The 27,421-nt window shown below is 48.9% G+C and overlaps 1 protein-coding gene across 1 annotated transcript in view; it reads left to right on the top strand.

Annotated features, from left to right (window-relative positions):
• LOC108929997 (E3 ubiquitin-protein ligase MYCBP2-like) overlaps window positions 1-27,421 on the top strand; it is a 54,154-nt gene that overhangs the window by 6,604 nt on the left and 20,129 nt on the right. The window contains 45 exon segments of the mRNA XM_018744974.2: window positions 1,304-1,457; window positions 1,744-1,940; window positions 2,163-2,405; window positions 2,515-2,586; window positions 3,777-3,873; window positions 3,996-4,063; window positions 5,421-5,559; window positions 6,505-6,581; window positions 8,680-8,884; window positions 9,083-9,247; window positions 10,099-10,257; window positions 10,977-11,190; window positions 11,734-11,873; window positions 12,578-12,740; window positions 13,065-13,237; window positions 13,687-13,768; window positions 13,859-13,976; window positions 14,188-14,392; window positions 14,486-14,639; window positions 15,187-15,359; window positions 15,585-15,710; window positions 15,799-15,926; window positions 16,760-16,851; window positions 16,977-17,111; window positions 17,241-17,324; window positions 17,433-17,529; window positions 17,699-17,891; window positions 18,194-18,468; window positions 18,911-19,132; window positions 19,452-19,643; window positions 20,151-20,357; window positions 21,067-21,204; window positions 21,293-21,471; window positions 21,677-21,819; window positions 21,910-22,010; window positions 22,196-22,414; window positions 23,580-23,802; window positions 24,326-24,444; window positions 24,744-24,831; window positions 25,251-25,300; window positions 25,497-25,669; window positions 25,753-25,897; window positions 25,975-26,163; window positions 26,422-26,477; window positions 26,557-26,672. Of these exon segments, the coding sequence (XP_018600490.2) occupies window positions 1,304-1,457; window positions 1,744-1,940; window positions 2,163-2,405; window positions 2,515-2,586; window positions 3,777-3,873; window positions 3,996-4,063; window positions 5,421-5,559; window positions 6,505-6,581; window positions 8,680-8,884; window positions 9,083-9,247; window positions 10,099-10,257; window positions 10,977-11,190; window positions 11,734-11,873; window positions 12,578-12,740; window positions 13,065-13,237; window positions 13,687-13,768; window positions 13,859-13,976; window positions 14,188-14,392; window positions 14,486-14,639; window positions 15,187-15,359; window positions 15,585-15,710; window positions 15,799-15,926; window positions 16,760-16,851; window positions 16,977-17,111; window positions 17,241-17,324; window positions 17,433-17,529; window positions 17,699-17,891; window positions 18,194-18,468; window positions 18,911-19,132; window positions 19,452-19,643; window positions 20,151-20,357; window positions 21,067-21,204; window positions 21,293-21,471; window positions 21,677-21,819; window positions 21,910-22,010; window positions 22,196-22,414; window positions 23,580-23,802; window positions 24,326-24,444; window positions 24,744-24,831; window positions 25,251-25,300; window positions 25,497-25,669; window positions 25,753-25,897; window positions 25,975-26,163; window positions 26,422-26,477; window positions 26,557-26,672 (6,688 nt within the window).

Genomic DNA, 27,421 nt, shown 5'->3' on the forward strand with positions numbered 1-27,421 from the left:
AAGGCAGGCCTCAGGTTACAGGTCAACTGGACCATCTCCTCCCCTTTCACTGAAGGATGACACTGAACGATGAGGTTTTCCCGCAGGGGAGAAGAGGTCCTTTTTATTATCCATCAACCTACAGGAATTTAAAAGGGCCCAAGAATGGCGGATGCAATGTGTGCATATTGCAAGAGTATATTAATAAATAACGCTTTACAGGTTTTTGTAGAATGAGGCTAAATGGATTCCAGACTGAATAGCTGACATGTGGACTGGTGAGTAAATAAGTGATGAAACTGAGGGAGAAGGAGCTCAACAGATCCGTCCTGCCAGGATGCTACAGGGATGTGGACTCCTTTCCATATCATTGAAATTTTTGTCTTTTCTTTCCTGCGGTTCACCATGTGCAGCGTATCGGTAGTGCAGGACAGTATCTGCAGCTTGTTTCTGTAGATGTTGATTATGGATATAATTTTGCCCTGATTGCTTGGCCTTTCAGATTAAAATATGAGTAACCGCTGAGTAAATGCTCAGTTGCCGTCTGTATTGAGCAGCTCTGTCTGCTCACAGAAGCAGTGATCGGACGGTGGGATTCTTGAAACACACAGCAATGCCCCACTGAGCCTGTCCTCTCGTTGACTCTGGAAGTCGGAGCGCAGCCTTTCGACCGCCAGGTTAATTAAATCTGCAGTAAATATCACAGTATTGGACACCTGCCACAGAGAATCTGGAGAGCATGAAGATTGCCGATGCCCACAATGACAGCTGGTGCCATGAGGCGGCATGGGGATGTGATTAAAAAAAACAAAAGATATCCAGCCATGTATTATATTGATCGTTAATTAGAAACCGGTCACCGTCAGTATTGTGGCTGATGATGTGGTGTTTTTTGTGACGCATTGTGTGGATTGGGTGACACAAGGTGAGAGTGAGCCAATGGCATGGTGCCTTTGGTGGTACAGTGATTGGATTGGGTGACACAAGGTGAGAGTGAGCCAATGGCATGGTGCCTTTGGTGGTACAGTGATTGGATTGGGTGACACAAGGTGAGAGTGAGCCAATGGCATGGTGCCTTTGGTGGTACAGTGATTGGATTGGGTGACACAAGGTGAGAGTGAGCCAATGGCATGGTGCCTTTGGTGGTACAGTGATTGGATTGGGTGACACAAGGTGAGAGTGAGCCAATGACATCCTGTCTGTGGTGGAAGAGTGTGTGGATTGGACAGTACGAGATGACAGAGAACCAATGACGTTGAGCTTGGAGGCAAACTGTTGCAAAGCCAATGTTTATAGGAGACTTGTTTTTTCCCTCCCCTTATAGATCATTGGGATTGGGCTGCGTGGCGTGTTTGAACTCCTCAAAGAGACCCGTTTCTCGCACCCGTCATTGTGTCTGCGTAGCCTGCACGCCCTTCTGGACATTCTACAGGGGCAGCAACCTGAGGCCTTCCAGGCCGAGCCTCCCGATGCACTGGGTTGGTACCACGGTGCTCCAGAAAATCCCCTCATCGTGCCTAGTGCTTCGTGAAGAGCAGCTCTGGACAGATGCTGGATGTTTCCTCAAACACTTATAGCTTATTGTTGTTTAATAAGGTTTCACAATCCAGGTTTCCCACACAGAAATCCACACACACACACACACACACACACACACATACATTTTCGACCTTGCTCTCACTGAAAGAAAGGACTTCTCAAGCACGAAATACCTCCTGCCCGGGTCCTGAGAAGACCCTCATCTGTGGTCTCTTTTTGCCCCAGAGTCTCTGTTCCACCTGCTGCTGGAGATGACGGCACAGAGCACGGGTGCGAGTGACCCTGCCGGCCAGGCGCTGGTGGCGCTTTCCTGCTCATGCCTCTTCAGCCTGGTGGTCTGCTGGGGGGACACAGGGAAGACCCTCAAGGCCGTAGCAGCCATCCTCACCGGCAGCGGCCGCCACGCCTCTCATAGTATCCAGGTGAGGTGGGATGCCAAGTTGAGTGCTGTCATTTCAGGCCGGGGTCTCCCTCAGCAATGAAGTTTTACACACATGTTGACATTTTCCTGCTTGCTGTAACATCCCAGAGGTCTGATCACATGCGCAGTCAGCCATGGTAGAAGGCAGTAACCCGGGAGTGTAAACTAACAGCTCCGTCGAGGTATTTTGCATTAATAATAGGCCGTCTTGTGCTCCCTCCAGGTGCCGACCATCCTGGGGGTGCTGCAGCGGAGCGTGCAAGCTGTTCTGGCCGGCAGGGTTCAGGTCCCGGACTGGTTCAGCAGCGGCGTCAAGCGGACAGCGCTGTTGAGCAAGTGGGTCGTCACGGGTGTGTCTGTGGAAGACGATGAGCGCTGCCTCATTCAGACGGACGGATCCTTCCTCTATCTGCTCTGCAAGGACGGCCTTTACAAAGTGGGCTCGGGATACAGCGGCACCGTTCAGGTACCGACCTCTCCGTCTCCCTCTTCGCCCTTCTGGCTCTATGAAATAAGTCTGTTGCTTTTTTACTTGAGAACAAGTCAATAATGTCACCATGTGCTCCTGGGTCCAGGGCCACGTGTACAATGCCACATCCCGCATCAGGAACCGGGACGGGAAAACATCCTGGCTGGGGTTCGCTCAGGTAACTCGAAGGGATGCTCGCGCTGAGGAGAGATGAGCATCATCAGGCCAGTGACCGGAGAGACACTATGAAGACATCTGCATGGTCAAATGTTTTGCACAAACCGTTAAGCTGCCATCACTAGACCTAGGAAAGGGTGTAAGACCTGACCTATAATCCACTTGATCTGGGGCAGAGTGTAGCGTTCTGGTAAGCACCATCCCCTTCTGCTTGAAGGACTCGGGTTTGAATCCCACCTCTTGCTGTAGTACCCTTGGGTTGGAGTGGCACGGTGGCACAGTGAGTAGCGCTGCTGTCTCACAGGGCCTGGGTAGCGCGAGAGGAGATGGGTTCGATCCCCGCTTAGTCTGTGTGGAGTTTGCATGTTCTCCCTGTGTCTGCTCTGGTTTCCTCCCGCAGTCCAAAGACATGCTGTTCAGGTTCACCCATAGTGTGTGAGTGACAGAGAGAGTGTGTTCACTGTGCAAGGCTGGAGGGGGAAGGGACACACTCAGGATGGGATGCCAGTCCATCGCAAGGCACCCCAAGCAGGACTCGAACCCTAGACCCACCACAGAGCAGGACCCTGCCAAACCTGCTGCGCCACCGCCCCCCCCACTTAAAGTATTAATCTACCTACAATTATTTACACGTTTACCCAGCTGGTAATTTTAGTGGAGCAGTTTGGGGTAAGTACCTTACTCAAGGTTACTACAGCAGTAGGTGATGTCCAAACCAGCAACCTTCCGATTCAAAGGCAGCAGCTCAATCCACTACTCTACTTTTGCCCTTATAAATGAGTACATTAGAACAACTTTATGTGAAGCGCAATAATATATTTATAAAACATCTGAGTATCGCTAGTGTGCTGGGAGTTAGAACGTAACATATAAGTGTAAATTCTTCTATGTACTGGAAGCAGTCAACATAATTTCTTCTTTAAATATCATCTTGTTTTGCATTTATAAACACGTATTGGCTGGTATGTTTTTTTTTTTTTTGGGGGGATTATAATTATGATCTGCGAAATAACCATTTAATGAGTGATAAATCAGAAATGATTGTACTCTGAAAGTAGTTGGAGCATTAGTGCTGTCACAGCTCATGCTGTGGTGGTGGTGGTTGTGGTTGTGGTTGAGATGGCTCTGCTGGTCAAGGGGCGGGGGGGCTATTGGTGTAACACCAACACACCCAGCTGTGTTTGTCTCCAGGGCAGCCTGTTCTATAGAGAACTGAAGAGCCAAAGTGTGCCCGCCGTGAGGATCAACCCAGAGACGCTGGATGTGGAGGGAAATGTCGTGTTGCCTGGTACAAACCCTTCTCACCTTGAGCCAGAACAGCTCAGAGCCTTTTATATTAATGGTGACCAAGTTGGAAGAAATAATTTACAGTTATTATTATCACCTTAACCTGCTTTTACCCTTTTCAAGGTGCTCAAGATGACAGTATTTTATTCACCGATGGCAAATGCATCAATCAAATCGCAGCATGCCGAGATGTGAGTCAGAATGCATCCCCTTTTTATTATCATCCGCTTCTGCATTTCTGTTATATGTGCTGTAAATGTGTACTTTTTTACATCTACATTTACATTTATTCATTTAGCAGATGCTTTTGTCTAAAGCGACAAACATCTCACCGAAAATACTAATTTGTGCAACACATTAAGAGAAAGAGACGGGCGCAAACATGTGATTCTTAAGTAAACCTAGTTTGTTACTTTCCACTTGAGCCGATGTTCATCGCTCGAGTAGGTGCATAAAACACAGGATAGACAAATCCTGATACTCTCCTACCAATTTTTTTTTTTTAACTATTTTATAAGACACACAATCAATCACATACAATGCCGGAGTAGCGACTGTATAAAGGCTTATCTGGGCGTGCTCATGAAGTTATGGCGCATGAACATTTACACCATACATGAGCTGGAGAGATCTTGGGCAAAAAGAGTCTGGAAGAGGTGAGTTTTCAGGCCTTTCTTGAATGTAGACAGAGTTTCAGCAGTTCTGAGTGAGAGGGGGAGGTCATTCCGCCGCAACGGAGGCAGAACCGAGAACCTCCGTGCTTTACTTTTCATGTGCGGAACCACCAAGCGAGCAGAAGTAAATGAGCGAAGGGGTCTGGTTGGGGCGTAGCGGTTGATCAAGTCCTATAAATCGCTGGGAGCAGTTCTATTGGTGCATTTGTAGGCAATAACCAGGGTCTTTTTGGCTGTTCCAGGTATGGAAGCTTAGTGTATTAATATTTCAGATTTCTAACAATCAGGTGTAGCTGTTGTGTCATTGGCTCTCGTTTTTGGAGGGCTTTTCCGCTGGTTAACTGTCTCTGGGTGATAAATTGCAAGAAAGGGGGGAAATTCTAATCTGAAATTTGTTCACGTGTCAATTTGCATAATTTCCCCTGCATGATCGTGCTGCATTGCAGGGGAGGTGTGTGAGGCTGAACATAGCTGCTCAGCTTTGAGGTGGGGGGTGTAGAACACAAATGGGTATTGAATCAAAGCCCCTGTTGAACGATCGTGATCTTTACGTCCCTGTTCAGAGCGTTTCTGGATGTTTTGGAGGCAACGCGGCAGGGATCTGATCTTCTCACCGGAGCAGCTCATTACACACAGATTTGCTTCTTCGCTCCTCTTTCTGCTTATGCTCGTCATTCCACGTGTGGCGTCCCAGGGGGGCAGTGATGTCACTGTCGGTCTGTGAAGATGTGGGTTTGCCACTGTTGCCGCGGAAAAAGTACCTGCTTATGTACCTGAAGATACAAAGTACTTCGTAGGCGTAAATTCTTTTTACACCAAAGCACCTTGCGGGAGGAGATGTTGAAGGACGTCCTCCCTGTCTTTCGTGTCCCAGGAAGGTTTTGTGGTGCGGATCTATGGCTCGTGCTCAGACCTGACACCCCAGCAGGAGCTCCAGCTGAAGCTGGCCAGGAAGTGTCTCCACGCATGTGGGATATCGCTTTTCGACCTGGAGAAGGACCTACACGTCATCAGTGAGTTATTAGTGAAATATTATCCATTATTTTTTATTAGCACTGTTTATTCATTTATCTGACATTTTCCTCCATAGGGACTTGGGCTTTGAGGTTTATACACTAAGCTGCTTGCAATGCTTTACATTTACATTTATTTATTTAGCAGACACTTCGTCCAAAGCGACTTCCAATGAACTCTATATAGTGTTATGAGCCCACACAGTGACTTACACTGCTAGATACACTACTTACACTGGGTCACTCATCCATACATCATTGGAACACACCCTCTGTGGCACTCACACACTATGAGGGAACCTGAACAGCATGTCTTTGGAGTGTGGGAGGAAACCAGAGCACCCGGAGGAAACCCACACAGACTCTGCGAGAACATGCAAACTCCACACAGACTGAGCGGGGATCGAACCCGCGTCCTCTCGCACCGCCCAGGTGCTGTGAGACAGCAGGGCTACTTGCTGTGCCGCTGTGCCACCATGCCACCGATTTACCCATTTATACAGCTGGGTTATTTTTACTCTGTAAATGCTGGGTAGCTACCCTTGATCAAGGGTCCTCCAGCAGGAGCAGGTAATCAAACCTGGGTCCTTTGTTTGCGAGGTGGTAGCTCCAAACGCTACGCCACCCGGTGACCCCTTTTGCAAGGTACTTTATGGTTCTTTGTACATGCTGGTGATGTGACACTATGTTAAATAAGGCTTGGTGACAAGTGCTTAGGAGAGACGGAAGGATTGCGGATCGCTAAATTCTGTTTGGAAATAAGAAATTAATTTCATCGAGTGCCAATGACCTGTTCCCCATATGAATTCCATCTCTCCTCTCAGATGTGTTCAGCTCTTTGGTTTTTCTCTAAGCCTGTCTGCGGTTGCATGTGCTCTCTCATTCGGTTCAAGTCCTGATGTAACTTGTCTCTTTGACCCTACGTCTATCCCTCCATCTGCTCAGGCACCGGGTTTGAGGAGGAGGCCACCTTAATCGGAGCAGGCCGGGAGTTTGCCCTAATGAGGACGGCGTCGGGAAAGGTAGGCGTCGGGAAGACCGTGTGTGAGCAGCCGTGTGCCTGCGGGGATCCTGGGTTCAGGCCGGGCCAGAGCAGAAGGAGAACTGTAGAGATCTGGTTACGGGCCAGACGCAGCACAGAGAGCTGCTGGAACTAATCCAGAGTGAATCCCAAACTCACAGCTTTTAGAATATGTTCCGCTTCTCATGGCTCATGTTAAATTATTATTATTTAACTGGGAAGCTGTGCTACAGCGAATTGAATTCTAGCTGGAGCAAAAAAAATGAACCTTTGTGTTTTGCTTGAGGGAAACGCATCATATCAGACCTTGATCCCAGTCGGGGTGGCCTGGAAACCGGCTGTTGCCTTGCCAGGTCCGGAGCTGCAGCGAGCCGCTCCCGGTGAATTACTTGCTTAAATAGCCGGTAGTAACGTGATTATCGTGTCCCCTCTCCGTGGCTTCGCACAATGCCAGAGGAGTTCTGTTTCTGAAAGAAATACGGTGAAAAATCCCATTTGGTCATAAGCAGGAAATAAAACCTTCCCTCCTCATAGCTGGGTTTCCTCTGCTGAATAAGTGATGATCTACCCAGAATTGTGGTCAGTGATACAGAAGGGGTTCGGATGAAGTGGTATATCGATGACTGAACAAAGGTCAGACGCTTGTGATCATTCACCATATTTCTACCACTATATGATCAGATGACAATATATCCTTTCTGTGGGACAAACTGTCGTAATTGATAAAGAGTATTTAGATACTTACACAGTTGACCCTTGAACAACATGGGTTTGAACTGCGCGGGTCCACTTGCACGCTGATTTTTTTTCATTAAATATATTGGGAAAATTTTTTGGGAGATTTGCGACAAATTGAAAAAACTCACAGACGAGCCACAGAGTCTAGAAATATCTAAAAAAAAATTAAAAAGTTAGGTATGTCACAAATGCATAAAATGTAGATATGTAGACACTAGTCTATTATCATTTACTACCATAAAATATACACATAATATGTATAATATCTATAGTGTTTTGTATCATATAACATTTACATACATATACATTTATCAGACACTTTTCTTCAAAGTGACTTCCAATGAACTCTATGTAGTGTTATGAACCCCCACACCTTATTCACCAAGGTGACTTACACTGCTAGATACACTACTTACAGTGGGTTACTCATCCATACGCACACGCACACACGCACAAACATTTTCTGAACCGCTTGTCCTAGACAGGGTCGCAGGGAACCGGAGCCTAACCCGGCAACTCGGGGCGTAAGGCCGGAGGGGGAGGGGACACACCCTGGACGGGACGCCAGTCCGTCACAAGGCACCCCAAGCGGGACTCGAACCCCAGACCCGCTGGAGAGCAGGACTGTGGCCCAACCCGCTGCGCCACCGCGCCCCCCTCTCATCCATACATTATAAGACAATATTGATGTAGGTACTGATAGATAGATGATTCATCTTGTAAACAGATGACATAAACTTACAGTATCAATAAATACAGTACAGTACTGTAAATGTGTTTTCTCTTTTTCAGAGTTTCTTAACATTTTCTTCTCTCTAACTTAGAATACAGTATATAATACATATAACATACAAAATCTGTGTTAGTCAACTATTTATGTTATCGGTAAGGCTTCTGGTCAACGGTAGGCTATTAGCGGTTAAGTTTTTGGGGAGTCAGAAGTTTTTATGGGGATTTTCGGCTGCGCGGGAGGTCTTCACCCCTAACCCCCGCGTTGTTCAAGGGTCAACTCTATATTCAATACACTGAGACCTTTGACATTTGTTTGACATGTATTTTCAATTTAATTAACTTGTTGGGGCTAGAAAACTTCATCGTTACTTCGATGTGTTGATAAGAGTGTTACAAATTTAAACGGCAGCCAGTGATGTTTGTCCCACAGTATTTTATTGTAGCAGTTCAAGGTAAACACTTTGATGAGCAGTAGTGGGGAATGGGACTCGAGCCAACAACCATAAAACGAATCCCTGGTCTTTTCCGCTGCACTACCTGGTGAACTGCTGGCTGTAGGGTCATTGCTGTCAGCGAGAGTTGTAAACGGTAACCTTAACGCCACCGTCTTTCCGCGTCTACTTTCCCAGGTGTACTACACAGGGAAGCATCAAACACTGGGGATCAAGCAGGGTGGCCCGCCGGCAGGAAAGTGGGCGGAGCTTCCTATTCCCAAGTCGCCCAAGATCGTGCAGTTCTCTGTGGGTCACGACGGATCGCACGCCCTGCTGGTGGCCGAGGACGGCGGCATCTTCTTTACGGGCTTGGCCAGCAAGGGCGAAGACGGGGAGTCAAGTAGGCCTCTTCACTTTGTTGCTGAGATGTGGCTGGACTTCGTTATCTGTGGTCACAATTACTGATACAGCAGAACTAAAACCAAAGGCCTCTCAACCCAATCTTTTTTTAAGTTGCAAAGAAAAAATGTTACGTGTACATGTATGTGTGTGCACATTTTTAAACCTCTTTGCTGAGTCTCGCACCCTGTCTTCACAGCAAAGAGCAGGAGGCAGGCAAAGCCATACAAGCCCAAGAAGATGGCCAAGTTGGAGTCGAAGACGGCCGTGCAGAGCGCCTGCAACAACGGCAGCAGCGGCGTGGTCACGGGGGATGGAGAGCTCTACGTGTTCGGGAAAGACGCCGTTTACTGCGACGGAAACTGTACGCGGTGCTCTCCCATCGCAAGCTCACGTGATGAATCGGTCAACATTTGGGACTGAATTTTAATTTAGTTTTAAAGTTAATGTAGCTTGAACTTAGTAAAAACATTAAAAGTCTTACAAAGAATATGTTTGTTGTAGCTACATCCAAGACTTTTACAGGAACTAACCCCAAAAAAATCAAGGGATTTCTGTGTCGTTAATATTTTATTGACTAGCTTAATGATCAAAGTGATTTTGGATTTATGAACGAAACAAAGTAGGAACAGATTTTTGGTCCCAGGTGTCTCTGTAATGTGAGGAGTCAGGGTAGTGTTTCCTGATAATGGAGTTTTTGGTTGCGCAGATTCTGCACTCGGGTGAGAGTGCGAAAAACTCGGTCCGGAAGAAGGGTGGCAAATCAAGGGACGGAAGCACGTGGCTCACGTGACCGGACACAAATGTGGATTGAAACGCACGTTGCGTGCAGTTTAAGAAAGCTGTAACCCTTTTAGGGACAGTGGAGGAAGTTGCACAGGGGGCAATAACAGAACCGTAGGGCAACGTGTAGCATAGTACTGGGAACCACTGCCTTTGGACCTGGAGATGGCAGATTTGAATCCAACCTCCTGGTATAATACCCGTGAAGGTATTTACCCTGATTTGGTCCACTAAATATGACCCTGATGTATAAATAGGTAAATTGCCATAAGTTGCTTTGGAGAAAAACATCAGTTCAGTTAAAACTGTACATACATTCCTTGTTAATTCTCATAGATTCCTCATTCTTTTTGGGTTGCTTTTCTACTGTGGATGTGGCATTGGACTGTATTTATGCTGATGTCTCTCCTGTTTCTCCCCCATTCCCTGTAGGCCAGGTTACAGACCTGAAGGGTCAGTTTGTGACACAGGTAGCCATGGGCAAGGCCCACACCTGTGTGCTGACCAAGAGTGGGGAGGTGTGGACATTTGGGGTGAACAACAAGGGCCAGTGCGGGAGAGATACAGGGGGGCTCACCCAGTCTGGGAAAGGTGAGGACACCCGCTTGAGGAAACCTCAGCACTCTGTGCACCATTAGTACCCCCACAGTGTCCCAGCTGGTATCTGGACATTTGTTTCTAGTCTTCAAATAATGATGTACAATCTCAGGGATAATTCACAGTATAATTCTTGCTGTCCTGGAAGCAGCATCCTAGAGCTTGTCTTGACTTACAACAGGGTTTGGTTCCAGCGACTTTGTCATAAGTTGCAAACCCCCTTATACTATACTATACTATACTATATACACTGCAAGGGTATATAAATAAAACAGAATCACTGATAGACACACTGACTGAGACAGTAAGACATATGGTGCCTTTTGAGAGCAGTTATTAGATGTTATACCCAAACACACACACATTTTCTGAACTGCATGTCCCATACGGGGTCGCGGGGAACCGGAGCCTAACCCGGCAACTCAGGGTGTAAGGCCGGAGGGGGAGGGGACACACCCAGGACGGGACGCCAGTCCATCGCAAGGCACCCCAAGTGGGACTGGAACCCCAGACCCACCAGAGAGCAGGACCCAGTCCAACCCACCGCGCCCCCCTATACCCAAACATCAGGGCTTAATTTGATTAGGTTGATGGGACAGCTTTGTAGGTCCAGGCCGTTGTGAGTGGCGTATGTCCTACGTCAAGGATCACCTGTAGTGATGCGTGTATGTGGATCTGTGATTGTGTCTATGTGTGTGCTATTCCTCCTCCAGCCCAGGCCGTGGACAGTGTGGGCACTGCCATGGAGCAGGACTTGGAGGAGGAGCTGCAGGAGCTGGAGGAGCAGGAGGGGAAGCCCCTCATGTGCCCACTGGGGGCACACGCATGGAGGCTGGAGCAGTGCATGGTGTGCACCGTGTGTGGGGACTGCACAGGGTACGGGGCCGGCTGCGTGAGCAGCGGCCGACCAGGCAGGGTCCCTGGAGGGTGAGAAGCCAACAACCGTGATGCTCCGTCTCACTGCGCCCTTAAAACATAAGTGCTTATGTTACACATGCGACCTGAAAATCAGTTTTCCATATCAATACACACAGGTTTACATATCTCTATATGATGTGTATCAATTTCTGCTGGTGACAACAAGTACATGATCCCTTCGTCCTACTGCTGTGCGCTTGAGCAAGGTACCTGCCCTGAATGGATACAGTAAAAATTACTCCACTGTATAAATGTATAAATCAATGTCAGCAGTTTAATGTACAAAACTCACACTGTTTCGTCATGGTGAACGAAAGTGTTAAATGGCGAACATATAGAGCTCTCTGTCTCAGATGACCAGTTAAATTAATAAATAATACCACCTTTACTGATTCACATTAAATCCAACTTCACCGGTCCTCTTTCACCCCATGATTGAAGACCATCTCCTCATGTTATCCTGTAGTGAGCATTGCTTGTGTGTGTGTGTGTGTGTGTGTGTGTGTAACGGTATGTGCCTCACTGATGTCTGGACCCATGTGACCCATGCAGGATCTGTGGCTGTGGTTCGGGGGAGTCCGGCTGCGCAGCCTGTGGCTGCTGCAAGGCATGTGCGCAGGAGCTGAACGGCCAAGATGCTCAACAGCGTGGAAACTCGGTGAAGGAGATAGTTCCCCTGGACCTGCTCCTGGGTACCGAACCCATTTAGCCTGGATGAAGGCAAAAGCTGTAGCTTCTCATCAGTAGGGCTGCGGGTGGAGTAGCAGTTAGAACCTTTACCATCCATTCAAAGCACCCAGGTTCAATTTCAACCTCCTGCTGCAGTACCCTCAGTCGAGATAATTACCCTGAACTAATACAGTAAAAATGACCCTGCTGTAGAAATGGGTAAATCAATGTAAGTAGCTTAACTTTCTAAGCTGCTTTGGAGGAAAGCTTCAGCGAAATACTTAAATGTAGGAAATGAGCTCACAAAATGTACACTTCGCCCATGCGTGCAGCAGAAGAGTTTTACTTTAGTAGTTCAGGGGTTGAAAAGTCCAACAGCAGGATTTTTTTTTTTGAGATCTTAACCTGCAGCCTTCTGGTTACAAGCCCCCTACCTGTACCTGTGTCCCGCTGTGTGGTCTCTGTGAATGTATTAATGAGCACGGTTTCCAATGACTTACATTGTACCATAACTTGCTGCTCCTCTGCTTCGCGTCCCTCGTCCATCAACCTCTCACCGTAACCGGTGCAGATGGCGATTTATGTTCCGTCGTTCTCCATCAGTCCCTCGTTCCATCATCCATCAGGTCTTTCTTCTTCCCCTCCCCAAAATCCTCCTGCTGGGAATTTACATTTATTCATTTAGCATGCAATTCGTTGCGAGCCTTTGTGTTTCCTCCTCGTGCAGGCGTGAACATCGAAGACCACATCCAGGTCCGGCAGCAGGGGAAGAGGCAGCAGGGAAACCGGCGGCAGCGGCTGGAAGAGGTTCGAGGTACAACCTGAGGGGAGGGGTCTACGAGGAAGGATGGGCCTGCATTTTGGCAGGGGTGTGAGGGGATCAGCGCTCTGTTGGTAGGTACATGTGGCTCATGAACCTGGCTTTCCTTGGCATCAGGGTCCCTTTGCTGAGGTCGGTGAAGATGCGGACATGAAGACCTTGATGCTTCATTAATTTTATTATTAATAACTAGAGATGGCCAGTAGCATAGTGGTTAGAGCCTCTTCTTTTGGACTTGTAAACCCCAGGTTCGAATCCACCCCCTACTATAAATGTCCTTGATCAAGGTACTCGCACCAAAGTACCCAATAGGTAAATCACTCTAAGTTCGTTAATGTAGTAAATTGCTTTGTTGACAAGTTATTAATTGTTTCCATGGATTCAATGTCACCAGGAAGCCTTGGAATCTCACAAACCTCTGTGATGGCATTCTTCATTCCTTTGTAGACGGCAACAGCGACCGAAGCGACAGAGATTCCGGCAAGATCACCACCTACCCTCCCGGCGCTGTGCACTTCAGCTGTGAGCTGCGCGCCGTCCAGGTCAGCTGTGGCTCCCACCACTCAGGTGAGACCTTATGTCTGCATGTCCCTTTTTCCGCCCACTTTACCTGTCCCCCCCCCCCCCCCCGTCACGGTGAATTGTTTGCAAGTTTTTCCTCATGGGTCCCATGTACCTTCCTCACCCAGTTTGTGTCCTCATTTTCCATCAACTATTTTCTCTGATGAAGCTGATCCTTTTCCTCCAAAGCGACTTAGTCTTAAACTACTTACAGTCATTTACCCATTTCACAACTGGGTAATTTTACTGATGCAATTTAGGGTCAGTACCTTGTGCTAGGGTATGACAGCTGGAGGTGAGATTTGAGCCTCAAAAGGCGGTAGCTCTAACCACTCTGCTACCAGCTGCCCACATGAGCTTTGATCTTCTCACTGGAAGCCAACCAGACCAGCCCACATTTAATGGTAACGCTCGGGTATTCAACCCTATCCCACCCACCTCCTCTTCTGCTGCAGTGGTGCTGTTGGAGAACGGCAGTGTCTTCACCTTTGGCTACGGGCAGCATGGTCAGCTGGGCCACGGAGACATTGGCTCCAGGTAACCGACACAGTGACCCGACACGTTCCCCCCAAGTTGAGTCTTTCCATAGTGCATCAGGTTCTCCCATCACTATTCTGTCCCTCGCAGGGGGTCTCCTACTTTGGTGCAGGCCTTACCGGGATGCAGCATTCAGGTGACGGCCGGGAGCAACCACACGGTCGTGCTCCTGATGGATGGCCAGGTCTGCACCTTCGGGAGCTTCTCGGTAAGCTGACACCCGCTGTTTTGGCGTGGTTCCTTCCAGCTTTCCTTATTCTGGTTGCTGTGTTGGCTTTGAACTTCTGAGGACCGTCCTTGGTGGCCTTGCAGAGCGTGGAGTTTACAGATAAGATTCCTATGGCTCAGATTTATTTACTCAGACAACTTTCGTAGGTAGGAAAAAAATCTTAGGTGCTACTGTTTGAATCCCATTGCAGAAAGGACAGCTTGGCAGGCCCATTTTAGACGTACCCTATTGGAATGCCAAGCCCTCCCTTATGCCCAATATCGGTGCCAAGTGCGGGCGCAAAGCCACTTGGGTCGGGGCCAGCGGGGACCAGACCTTCCTCAGGATCGACGAGGCCCTGATCAACTCCCACATCCTTGCCACCTCTGAAATTTTCGCCAACAAGCACATCATCGGTGAGGTCCGACCTACAGCTAACGGCACTTCTATACATACATACACAACAGTGGCAGGTGGGTCTGAGTTCTGTGTGCCCCCCCCATCCCAAGGACTGGTACCCACAGCGGCCTCTGAGCCCCCACCCTTTAAATGCCTGCTCATCAGCAAGATGGACGGCAGCTGTAGGACCTTCGGGGACTCGAAGCAGGAGGACCTGCAGGGGTTCGGGATTTGCCTCGATCCGGAGTATAATGTCATCTGGAGGTAAACCTCCAAATAAAATGTTATGCTAAATGTATGGCACTTCCTTGACTCCCTCCTCCCCCTTGCCCAGGATGATACATGGATTTTGGTTTTTTTATGCCCAAATGAAGAGTTGTGAGAATGCAGGTCTGGAATGTAGACCCTCTCTGTCCGGTCAGTGAGCCCCTTCTCACTGTCACTACACGGTTTAAATAGGCCATTGGGAGTCATGGCAACTAAATGCAGGGGTTGGAATACAGTAACTACACACAAATTTAGGGATTAAGAAGGTGTGTTGCCCCTGTTGGTGCTACAATGTGTGATTCCTGATTGTCTTCATAGGTCTCTTCTGAAATCATAGAAAAAAATCCTCTTTTACATGGATTACAGACAGCATCCTCGGTTACACTCCCAGTGTTATATGAACGATCTTCCTTTTTGGAGTTAGGAATCAGCACAACACTCAAATAAAAACACGTCAAAATGTACAGTTCAGCTTTTTTTTCAGTTAGAATGGCTGTGACTCCGTCGCTTCACCCCGCTCTTTCTCCGCACCGCCTTCCGGAAGGTTCTTGCCGGCATCCAGGGAGGTCTGCTGCTACCATGCTGTGATGGCAGAGATGAGGGCCCCTCCAGCCTTGAGCTTCCGGATGCACTGTAGCATCCTGAGCCCAGAACTGGCTCTACCCTCTGGCTCCCACGCCATCTCCACGTGTTCCCATGGTGCCCTGCACATCCTGGGTAGGATGCCACTATGGTCATACAAAGAACGGGCGACCGCGAGCGCGTTCACTGTGACATCATCATGATGCCATGGACACACATTGTCAGACAGGTTCTGATCACATGTCTCTCCAGGAATGGAGGTGGTCAGACATGTGTTGCATAAAAGCTCGACTCAAAGGTGTGTGTGTGTGTGTGTGTGTGTGTGTGTGTGTGTGTGTGTGTGTCCGTGTCCGTCCACAGGGTGTCTAGACACGCTGGCTGCTACGCAGGAGCTGAAGGCGGGCATCAGCCGCCCCGAGGAGGAGACGCAGGCCTTGGTGAAGGTCTACTCCAAAGAAGACTACAGCATGGTCAACCGCTTTGAGAGTGAGTGTCCCTCCCAGGTGTCGTGGAGTAATGGATGGGTTAAGGGTGTGATGGGCGGAGCCTCACGGTTCTTCGCATTTCCTTGCAGGTCACGGGGGCGGTTGGGGTTACTCTGCCCATTCTGTGGAGGCCATCCGCTTCTGTGCCGACGCCGACATCCTGCTGGGGGGGCTCGGCCTGTTCGGGGGTCGGGGGGAGTACACGGCCAAAATCAAGGTCAGTCGCTCGCATGCGGAGATGCTGCAGGCGCGAATTACCATCAGATGTCAGCGCAGCAGCAGGTTGGTGGGAAAACAATGCAAAGCAGCTTTAGTGAGCAGCTTTTGTTCAGCGTTACAAGTGTGACGTGTGGTGAATTTACCCTAAACGACTCGTTGGTGTTATTATTAACGATTATTTCATGTGTGATATACACCTTTGCCCAGGGCAACCTACACCAGGGACAGGTGGTAGCATAGTAGTTGGAGCTACTGCCTTTGGACCCAAAGGTGGCGGGTTCGACTCTCACCTCTAGCTTAAGTACCCTTCAGCCCGGTACTTACCATCAATTTCTCAAGTAAAACTAACCAGCTGTACGAATGGCTAAATAATTGTAAGTACCCTGATAGTGTAAGTTGCTTTGGAAAAAAGTGTCAGATAAATGTAATGTAAACTGTTAGATTTGTGCACTAAGCTATTTACACAGCTGGGAAAATTTTACATTGTCAGTTCAGGGCAAGTACCTCGATCAAGTGTGCTACAGCAGGATGAGGGGTACGAAGCCAGGTCCTTGGGGTGAGGAGTGATGTCGCTAAACGCTACACCACCCACTGGGGGCCCGTAGTGCACTAACATCCCTGTCTTTTGTAACTGTACATAGTTTATTACAAACAGCTGTCGGCTCTGTCCATGTTTGGATGTCCATCAGGCTGTTAGAGAGCTGGACGGACTTGTTAGTATGAAGGGGACACTGAGAGATATACAGTCGTTTTCGGGTCTTATGCATGGTGGGATCATTACCTGGACTCTATCAGATGTTTTGTGGTGTCTGGCCTCCCGGCGCTGTGCAGCTGTTCGAATTGGGCCCAGATGGGGGCGACCATGAGGCGGACGGGGACCTGCTGGCGGAAACGGATGTTCTGGCCTACGACTGCGCTGCCAGGTACCGGATGTCCTCGTGGAAGTGCGTCTGTGCCCCGCTTCCCAAAGCTCTCCTGTGGGCGCGCCGGAGTGCCGGGACTGGGCGCGGCATCATGTGACCCCGCCCCCTCTGCGCTGCCTCCATAGGGAGAAGTATGCGATGATGTTCGAGGAGCCGGTGCCTCTGCAGCCAGGCTGGTGGTACGTGGCGTGGGCTCGGGTCTCTGGTCCGAGCAGCGACTGCGGCTCCCACGGCCAGTCCACCATCGCCACGGATGACGGGTACCTATTCTTGCCATCATTTGACAAACGCTGCTGGCGACACACCCAAAACGGCCGTTTCGCCGGAGCTCTTTGTATCGTATTTTTCGTCGGTGTGAACGAATGAAAGCCCTTTTACTCCGTTTTCAGGGTAATCTTTCAATTTAAGAGCTCCAAAAAGTCCAACAATGGCACGGATGTAAACGCCGGTCAGATTCCGCAGCTGCTCTACAGGCAAGTCTGGTTGGACCACCTGCGGAGGGGACTGCAGGCATATCAGCTGCTTTAACCTTGGATTACCTCATTTACCTTGCTTACCTGGCTGTGGTTTGTACTTCTCAGGCTACCGACCGAGGATGGCGACGCGGCGAAAGGACAACAGCCACCCGGCGAGCCCGTCCGCTTCCCGAGGCCCTCCTTCGCGCGGGCCGTCTCAGCGGTGCGTATGGGGAAATCCCCCGCCGTCCCGCTTCCCATCATGCACTGCTGCAGGTCTGCCAGCTCAACGGACAGCTGACCCAAGACGCTGCGGCCCTTTTCTTTCACGTGTCCGGAAATTAAAGCACTCCTGCCGTCTGCAAGGTTGCGGTGTCGCCCTCTCCCTCCAGGAGTGCTTCGAGTCGCTGCTAGGGGTGCTGCACTGGAGCTGGAACGCCTTGGTCCAGGGTGCCGAGGAACTGCGCAGCCTCAGGGGTTTCCAGCACAGGGCCGCTCTGCTGGACCTGGAGCGCTTGCACTGCGCCAGCGCCTGCTGTCTGCGGCTGCTGCGCATCTACATTTGTGACATCTTCCCCGTCTCGGGTGCGCCACGGTACCATAGTAAAGCTGGGGGGGCACCTTTACTGTGGAGATGGGGACATAGCACTTTTCAGTAATGTAAATATGTACTCTTTCAGGATTGCAGTGCACAGGCTGGTTTGATGATCATAAAGCAGTCAGATCAAAACAGCTGCAGTAATATGCAGGATTGCTGCAGGTTTTTGCAAAGCGATGTATAAAATATAAGGTTACTAGTTTATTTAATTAGAATGGAATAGATAATCTCAGACTTGCATTACTACCACCCCCTAGTGGAAACTCTGTGTAATTGTATTTTCCACTAGCCAGCACCAAGGTGGTTGTTGAGGAGTCCGGCAAGCTCGCGGAGTGTGTGGGTCAGACGCGCCGCTTGCTAAGGAAGATCCTGTCGGAGGGAGTGGAGAGCCGGCTGACCCGACTGGACAATGACCCTCAGGGTTCGCGGAGCCGCCCGCTGGCTCTGCTGGAGGCTATACTGCAGGAGTGCCACTGCACCTTCACTGCCTGTTTCCATGCTTTCTACCCCACACCGGCCCTGCAGTGGACTTGTCTCTGTGACCTGCTCACCTGTCTGGACCAGGTGAGCTCACCTGGCGGCCTCAGGTTGCGGCACACACCACAGCTGCGTTAGAACCAGGTCCAGGGTTATTCCATGTGGAGTTTGCGTGTCCACTTGAGCCACTCCATTGGATCAAATTTACCGTCTCTTAAAGCTGACTAACCAGCTCTTCCAGCCATGGCTCAGGCCTATCATTGTTCCAAAATGACCAGCAGGTGTCATAGTAGTTAGAGCTGCTGTCATCAGATAATTGAACGACCTTGGTTCAAAATCCCCGCTTCTGCTGTAGTTCCCTCAATCGAGGTACTTATCCAGAAATGCCACAGTAAAAATTACCCAGCTATATAAATGGGTAAATCGCCATAAGAAGATTAAAATTGTAAGCAGCTCTGCAGAAAATCTTCAGGAAAATTAATAAATACTATAATGATAAAGTGATATCCTTTCCTTCACTGGGATGCAGGACATCCAGGATGCCAGCTTTCGTACCTCCGGCACTCGGCTGCTGGCTGCTGTCATGTCAGCGCTGTGTGACACATCGGTGAAGCTCACCTCCATCCTGCCCATTGCCCGTGACAGTGAGGTGACGCCGCGCTCGCTGGACAAGCGGCTGGGGGCAGAGAAGGACTCCATCCTCGCTCAGTGCTTTCCCCTGCTGGTGGCGCACATGGAGAAGCTCAGCCATGTGAGCAGCTGTCAAAGTGTTTTATTATCTGACATACATGTCTGAGTGTGGTTTTCATGTGCCCTTTGACAATGATTTTGCATTTAATGGTTGGAAAAATATTATGCCGCAGTATGTGGATCAGCATCAAAATCATTATATATGTTAAAGACATCTAAGTTTGATCCAGTGACTGGATCTGGGACTGGGTCGCTCACATCTACCTGCTTTTAAGTCACAATACCCGATTTGTGCGATTTTGTTCAATCGAGGGGTGTCTGACATTTAAACGGGATTTTGTAGGGTTCTATCAGGTGACCTTGTGTTCCATTTCCGGCAGAGTGAGGAGAACCTGATGGGTCTTTCGAGCTTCGGCGAAGTCCTTGAGAAGATGCTGCTGATTGTGGCGCTCCCAGTGAGGCGGAGCCTGAGGAAGGAGGCGGAGCTGTTCTCCCCGCACGTGGTGTCCAGCACCTGCAGTCTGCTGGCCAGGATTGTGAGCGAGCTGACCGCCTCTGCATTGAGCTCCGAGGTAGGAGAGACCCCACAGCAGGACCATCACGCGTCCTGCCATCTCCCACATCCATGTGAGTTGTTCAGTATAACTGTAAAAATGTCCATACGGCTAGCCACTCATTCCGTTGGACAGCACTGGTGAATATCACAGCAATTATCCAATAGGGTTCTTCGAGCACCAATTTCCCTCCCCCAGGTCGCCACCCACTCATCCTATTGGATATCGCCATCTAATGTCAGGGTAACTGTCCAATGGGGCTCTTGGAATATTCCCATGGTGGCTTCTGGGAGTAGTGATATGAACAATTTCACACCGCTTTGAACAGCTTGCTTCAAATAATTTATTTATCCTTAAATTAAATGAAAAATACACATTACATGTTCATTCATAACATTTGTTAATGGCACCCACTAACCGGGTGGGCGGGCAACTGTGGCAGCATCCATTTCAGTCATTTATATTCTTGTAAATTTTCTTTCTGCTCCTGTTGAGTGACCTTCTGCCCTGGTGTCCATGTCCCAGGGAGATGCTCCGAGTTTGCTGCACTCGGTCAAAACCACCCCGAATCGCTTCGCGAGGAGCAGCCAGGGTCGCAGCTGGAACACGGGCAACGGCTCCCCTGATGCAATCTGTTTCTCGGTGGACGGGCCAGGGGTGGTCCTGATAGGCCTCCGAGCGTACGGTGGCGGGGGTGTCCATGAGTATGAGGTGGAGGTGCTCTCTGACGACGTAGGTGTCCCTCCCTCATTCAGTCTTCTTGGCTGCTACTTGGTTTACATAGTCCCAGTTGTACCTTGGATGGTCACCATGTGAGTGGCTGACATTAGTTGTACATCTCACCTTAAATAGTTAAGAGAAATAGAAACCTTTATATAAGGGTATAAAGTATAAGGGTCTTAAAACGCATCTCACTTGTCCATGATTTCTTAAGTTCGTGTAAGGTGTAAATGTTCACAATGATGCTCGGATCCTTTGCAGACACTCCTGCAATGTAACATAAATGTTTACATGTATCTCAAAACAAAAAAAAACTACTAGGAAGGTGATCAGGAACCGGCGATATTCTGGTTAAATTTAATGCAGCTGCTTGTGTGATGAACGTCGGTTCATATGGTGAAGGAAACAAACTAGCTGTACTTAAGAATCACACATCTGCAGCCATGTCTCTTTCTCCTAATGTAATGCACACACTGTATTTTCTATGAGATGTACGTCGCTTTGCTTTGGAGAAAAGCGTCTGCTAAATGAATCCATGTAAATGTAAAGTGCTCTTTTGCAAGAGATGGATGGTGAGTTCATCAAACTTCCTCATGGACGAAAGTAAGTTGTGTTGAGCAACAGAGATTCTGTATTTGTTTACACGCTGTGATGTAAGCATGGTGGTACCCATGATATCATTTCTATGAAGGGTTTTAAACGGTTTTTCTGCTCTTTTCAGGCCCAGGTGGAGCACCCTGGGGACGTTTCCCACTCGCAAAGGTGGATGTCCCTGGAGATGGCGAAGGGCACCTACAGCACGGACGACTCGCCCGGCGACATTGCCGAGATCCGCTTCGAGAAAGCCGTGGCTTTGAAGGTTCTGGCCTAATCCAGTCTTTCTCCCTCCTGCCCTCGTACCCCATCCCCCCCCCACCCCATCTAAATGAGAACCTTCTTCCTGACAGGAGAACGTCAAGTACGCCATTCGCCTACGAAACTACGGCAGCCACACGGCCAGCGGGGACGGGGGGGTGAACGCGGTGCGGTGCGCCGATGGGGTCACCTTCACCTTCAGCACCTGCAGCCTCAGCAGCAATGGGACCAACCAGAGTCGTGGGCAGATCCCTCAGCTGCTCTATTACAGGTGAGCTTTAAGAAGGTCAGGTGACCTCAAGAGTCTCTATCATCACAGTTGAGGGATTAAGTGAGGCATTTTTGAGCAGTCTGGTAAAGTCCATAGATCTGGTAAAGTCTGTAGGCCTGAAGAGTTGGAAGAGTTTTGCAGCAATAAGGAAACCTTCTTATTATGTGAATCAGATGCATGATGCTGAGATGTGTCTGTCCTTCAGGGCTGGGTCTGACAGGGACCTGCAGTCCCAGCAGTTGAGCAAGGTCACCGAGGAGGACAACAACTGCCGCCGGGCCCTGTCTGTGGTCAGCGCCGTGGTCCGGGCCTCCAAAGACCTTCTGCACAGGGCATTGGCTGTGGATGGTGAGCCTTGTAGACTTCGCTGCCCTCCACGGTGGTTCTAGAGCCTGGAGCTCTGAGGATCCGAGTGAAAGGCCATGCTTTTGTCTCCAGGTGACGACATCCCAGAGCTGCTCAGTTCATCCAGCCTCTTCTCCATGCTGCTCCCCCACTTACTGGCCTACATTGGCCCTGTGGCGGCATCTGCACCCAAGGTCAGGACATCAACTCGATCCTCAGGCGAGGTTTTTTCCTAGTCCCCCCTGCCCTCTGTGGTACATTTGCTCTGTAATTACGTGTTATAAATTATCCAATATATTTATTCCGCACTACCTGCTTTCATGTGCTTCACTGTATTGACTGGGCGTTGAGGACAGTGGTGATTTTTCTCACCTACCAGGTTGCTGTGGAAGTCTTTGGTTTGGTCCAGGAGCTCCTTCCCACCATCTCAGCCCTAAACCAGAAATACATGCCACCTGCCTTCAACCCCAACCAGTCAACGGACAGCACCATGGGCGTCCCAGCAGAACAGGGACTGTCCACTGGCACCACATCCAGCCACTATGCTGTCGTGGAAAGCGAGCATCCCTACAAGCCATCTGCAGTCACCCACTACAAGGTGCAGGTCCTTCTAAGCTCCGAACACCACTGCTTCTGGGTTCCACACACACACACACACACACACACACACACACACACACACACACACACACACACTGTCTGAAACTGCTTGTCCCATACGGAGTCGCGGGGACCCGGAGCCTAACCCGGCAACACAGGGCGTAAGGCCGGAGGGGGGAGGGGACACACCCAGGACGGGACGCCAGTTCATCGCAAGGCTCCCCAAGCAGGACTCGAACCCCAGACCCACTGGAGAGCAGGACCCGGTCCAACCCACTGCGCCACCGCACCCCCTTAGTCCATACATACAGTACATCAAAATTTCTTTTTCACCCTTTGGTTTAATAACACAATGTAACAAAATTTTTCAAAGTTCTTAGCTATGTCGAGTTTTGCGTTGCTTATGATTAGTTGAAGTTCACGGATTGCAAAAATATGCTAAAGTTAGGAAATTTCAAGAATGTGGAATATTTTTTTCGAAAAACTGTCTTAAAGTACAAACTAGCGCCAAAAGTGTGTTTAACAAAACTGAATGAAAAATGCAAAAAATTAACATAATAAAGTTTTTGTTACATTGTGTGACTGGTAGTGGGGGATGCAGTGGTGCGGCGAGTTTGGCCAGGTCTCCCTCTCTGGCAGGTCTGGGGTTTGAGTCCTGCTTGGGGTGCCTTGTGATGGACTGGTGACCCGTCCTGGGTGTATCCCATCCGGCTTTGCGGCCTGTGTTGCCGGGTCAGGTTCCGGCTTGCCGCGACCCCGCTCAGGACGTGTGTGTGTGTGTGTGTGTGTGTGTGTGTGTGTGTGTGTGTGTGTGTGTGTGTGTGTGTGAGAATATCAGGTGCATTGATCATCATGGTTACCAGTGTTGTTCAGACATTTGCCTCTCTGTCTTAAATTTTTATTTTTTATTATATTTATTCACGTAGTTGACTCTTTTCTCCAAAGCAGCTTACAATGATAAGGTTACGATTATTACAGTTAGAAGCTTACAGTTATTTATCAATTTTATATAGCCGGGTAGTTTTACTGAAGCAATTTTTAGGGTAAATACCTTGCTGAAGGGTATAACAGCTAGAGGTGGAAATTGAACCCGTGACCTTTGAGTCTAAAGGCAGCAGCTCTGGCCACTGCACTACCAGCTGACCTGTAATCCTTCTATACAGGTGACGTTCTCAAATGCTGTGCGCTGGATGACGTTGGAGTTTGACCCGCAGTGTGGCACTGCCCAGCCTGAGGATGTTCTGCACCTGCTCATCCCCAGTCGGTCATTGGTCATCTCCGGTTTGGGGCCTCGTCCTTCAGGCTTCGAAGCCGTTAACGCCTGGACCGAGCTGCGTAAATTCTCTGGGTCGAGCAGCTGGCCCAGCGGTGTGTTGGTGTTTCCAGGTAACTGTGTGGTCCGCCTTGTATGAAGCCGAAATGTCTGTTGGAATGATGGCCGAATTAAAACAGGGCCCTCGCAGCGGTCATCGTGAGCGCCGTCATTGTCCACGGTTCTCCTCATCACATTTTAGCGTTCAGTTCCGGGCAGCACAGTGGTACAGCGAGTAGCGTTGCTGTCTCGCAGTGCCTGGGGGGTACGAGAGGACGTGGGTCCCATCCCCCCCTCAGTCTCTGTGGAGTTTGCATGTTCTCCTCGTGTCTGTGTGGGTTTCCTCCGAGTGCTCTGGTTTCCTCCCACAGTCCAAAGACTTGCTGGTCAGGTTCACCCATAGTGTGTGAGTGACAGAGAGAGAGTGTGTGTGTTCCACTGATGTATGGATGAGTGACCCAGTGTACGTAGTGTATCTAGTAGTGTAAGTCACCACGGTGAATAAGGTGTGTGGGCTCATAACACTACATCGAGTTCAGTGGAAGTCGCTTTGGAGAAAAGCATCTGCTAAATAAATAAATGTAAATGTAATTCCAGGCAACGAGGCGCTTTTCTCCCTGGAGACGACCTCAGATTATATCAAGGATGAAAATTCTTGCTTTTTTGGGTTCAAGTGCATCGTCGTGGGCTATGAATTCAGCCCAGGACCAGACGAGGTAAAAGGGATATGTCTAAAGTACACAACTGCATTTTGACAAACGCTATATGATCGATGATATTTAAAAGCCTGAATTTTTCCCTTGTAACTCATATGTTTATGGTTTATAAAACTTTCATGATACTTTTTTTTATTTTTTAAAAATTGTACAATGACCCATCTTGGTGCGGCCAGTTGAGTAATTTCCATCAGATTCCAAGAAAAGTGACAGTAAATTTGCTTTGGATGTTAAAATATTTTCTTGTATCACGCTCTGTGATTTAACTAAACTAACTAACTAATTAACTATTTGACCAGGGTGTCGTCCACCTCGAGAAGGAGCTGGCCTACCTGGGCAGTGTGTGTGCTGCTGCCCTCATGAAGAAGGACCTGGCCCTGCCCACAGGCAAGAGATCCCCTCACCTCTCCTCATCCCTTTACCTCTTCACTCTCGGGTGTGTGCCCTCAGTGTAGTGTACACGTTTAGGAAATAGGACTTGTTTTTAAAAAAAAAAAAAAAAAAAAAAATTAAAACTTGCATATTATTACATATAATTGCCTACATTGGTTAAACGGGTGGCGTCGTGGTATGAACCGTTATCTTTAAATCGAAGGAACCAGGTTTGAATTCCTCCTCCTGCTAAATTACCTTTAATACCCACGGTACCTTCAGTAATTCCAGTAACAGTTATGGTTTGTAGCATAATATAAAAACCTAATATTGTAGATCACTTTGAAGAAATACATCAGCTAATAATAATCATCATCATCAGTGATAATTATGATTTGTATAACATCTTTGACACAACTGAGATCTGACTGCAGGAAATGAGTTGGAAGAAGACCTTGAGATTCTTGAAGAGGCATCTCTCCAGGTAAAGAAGCTCAATAAAGATCAATTACTCTATAGGATGATTCTGTGTGCACGTTCATGTATTTTATCATCAAAAGCATGATACAGCTACATTATTTATGCTGAATTTGCAGGTTGTGAGTCAGGATGTTACTGCTCTTTCAGGAAAACGTTTCTGTGTGTGTGTGTGTGTGTGTGTGTGTGTGTACCTGTGACAGGTATGCAAGGCCCATGCTGGGCTCCTGGGTAAAGGGCTGTCCCTCTCCCACTCTCCCTCCATCCTGGAGGCCTTGGATGGAAACCTTCCACTGCAGCTGCAGAGCAATGAGCTCTCCTTCCTGGAGGACTTCATCAGCTGTGTCCCCAACTCCAGCGGGGGTCGGCTGGCCAGGTGAACTGCCCTTCCGTGTGTGTGTCGGGAGAAACCCCCCCAAGGACTGCCACTGACTGAGCCCTCCTGCACCGCTCTCTCAGATGGCTGCAGCCAGACTCTTATGCAGACCCCGAGAAGACCTCACTCATCCTGAACAAGGATGATATCTGCTGTGGTTGGCCCACCACCGTGGAGGTGAAGACCAAGGACCAGTATGGAGATGTGGTGCATGTACCCAACATGAAGGTCAGGGCTACTTTTCTAACATCTACTTGCCTAAAACTGTTGATGGTGTATGTGAGGCCCCCTCCTTGTGCTTGCAGGTAGAAGTGAAGGCGGTGCCTCTCTCAAGGATGAAGTCTGTTCAGGAGGATTGTGGGAGGACACTGACAGCCTCACCCTTCTCTGTCTCTAATTTCACCTTTGGGGGTCTGCCTACACCCAAACTGGAGGCAAACTATGAACCTGTGATCATCAAGGAGGCTCGCTATGTCTCCATCACCATGATGAAGGTGATGACTGGCACCGACACCGACAGGTTCTGTAGGCGAACCCTGTAGTCTGTCTGGCTGCTAGTGGTCCTTTTCAACCTCAGTTTTGAAATCTTATGGTTTATATATTAAATAACGTAGGTTTGGAAGACATTTTCACAATGCAGTTGTTCGCCCTTTGCGAAGATCGCGTGCTTATCCGGAAGTTTCAATCTGATTGGTGATTGGTGCATTCTAGATGTGCAGAAATGTTGAAGTAACTCAATATACTTTTTTAAGGCCTATGAAAACTATTCCTTTGAGGAGCTCCGATTTGCATCCCCAACACCAAAGAGGTGAGGAAGACTCTGTCTCTTCAGCCCCCGTGAAAGCTCAATATGTTTGTGCCGAAGCCCCGTGCCTTGTTCTCTGCAGGCCAAGCGAGAGCATGCTGATCCGGGCCAACGTTGACGGCACCTACATCGCCAACTGGACCCCTGGCACCGTGGGCCTCTACGCAATCCGCATTGCCATCGACTGCATTGAAATCGGTACGTTTCTGTCCCTTTAGTGCCCTCTGACCAAACGGGTTTACACATAACTGGCTCGTGTTTTCTACTGAGCTTCCGGGTGATTCTGTTTTTGTTTGTACAGGTTGTGCTCGGCTTATGACACATCTGGCTTATGACAACCTGAATTTACAAAATCCGTTCCATCAACGTAATTATATTATTTTTTGAGTCCCGACATTTGGTGGAAACATCAAATGATGACCACGCCATCTGCTGTGTGATAACATCGACTGGCTGTGCTCCCCAGGGCACTATATTTCTTACTGTCTCAGCATGTGTCTGGAAACAAAGGTGAAAATAACACTAGAAGAGCTTGAAAATATAATGTTGTACAGTACTTTGGGCAGCCCGGTAGCACAGCGAGTAGTGCTGCTGTCTCACAGCGCCTGGGTGGTGCGAGAGAATGTGGGTTCGATCCCTGCTCAGTCTGTGTGGAGTTTGCATGTTCTCCCCGTGTCTGTGTGGGTTTCCTCCGGGTGCTCTGGTTTCCTCCCACAGTCCAAAGACATGCTGTTCAGGTTCACCCATAGTGTGTGAGTGACAGAGAGAGAGAGAGCGTGTGTTCCACTGATGTATGGATGAGTGACTCAGTGTAAGTAGTGTATCTAGCAGTGTAAGTCACCGCGGTGAATAAGGTGTGTGGGCTGATAACACTACATAGAGTTCATTGGAAGTCGCTTTGGAGAAACGCGTCTACTTAATAAATAAATGTAAATGTATTTTATTAT

This window comes from Scleropages formosus, chromosome 12, assembly GCF_900964775.1.
Source record: "Scleropages formosus chromosome 12, fSclFor1.1, whole genome shotgun sequence".
Lineage (NCBI taxonomy): Eukaryota > Metazoa > Chordata > Actinopteri > Osteoglossiformes > Osteoglossidae > Scleropages > Scleropages formosus.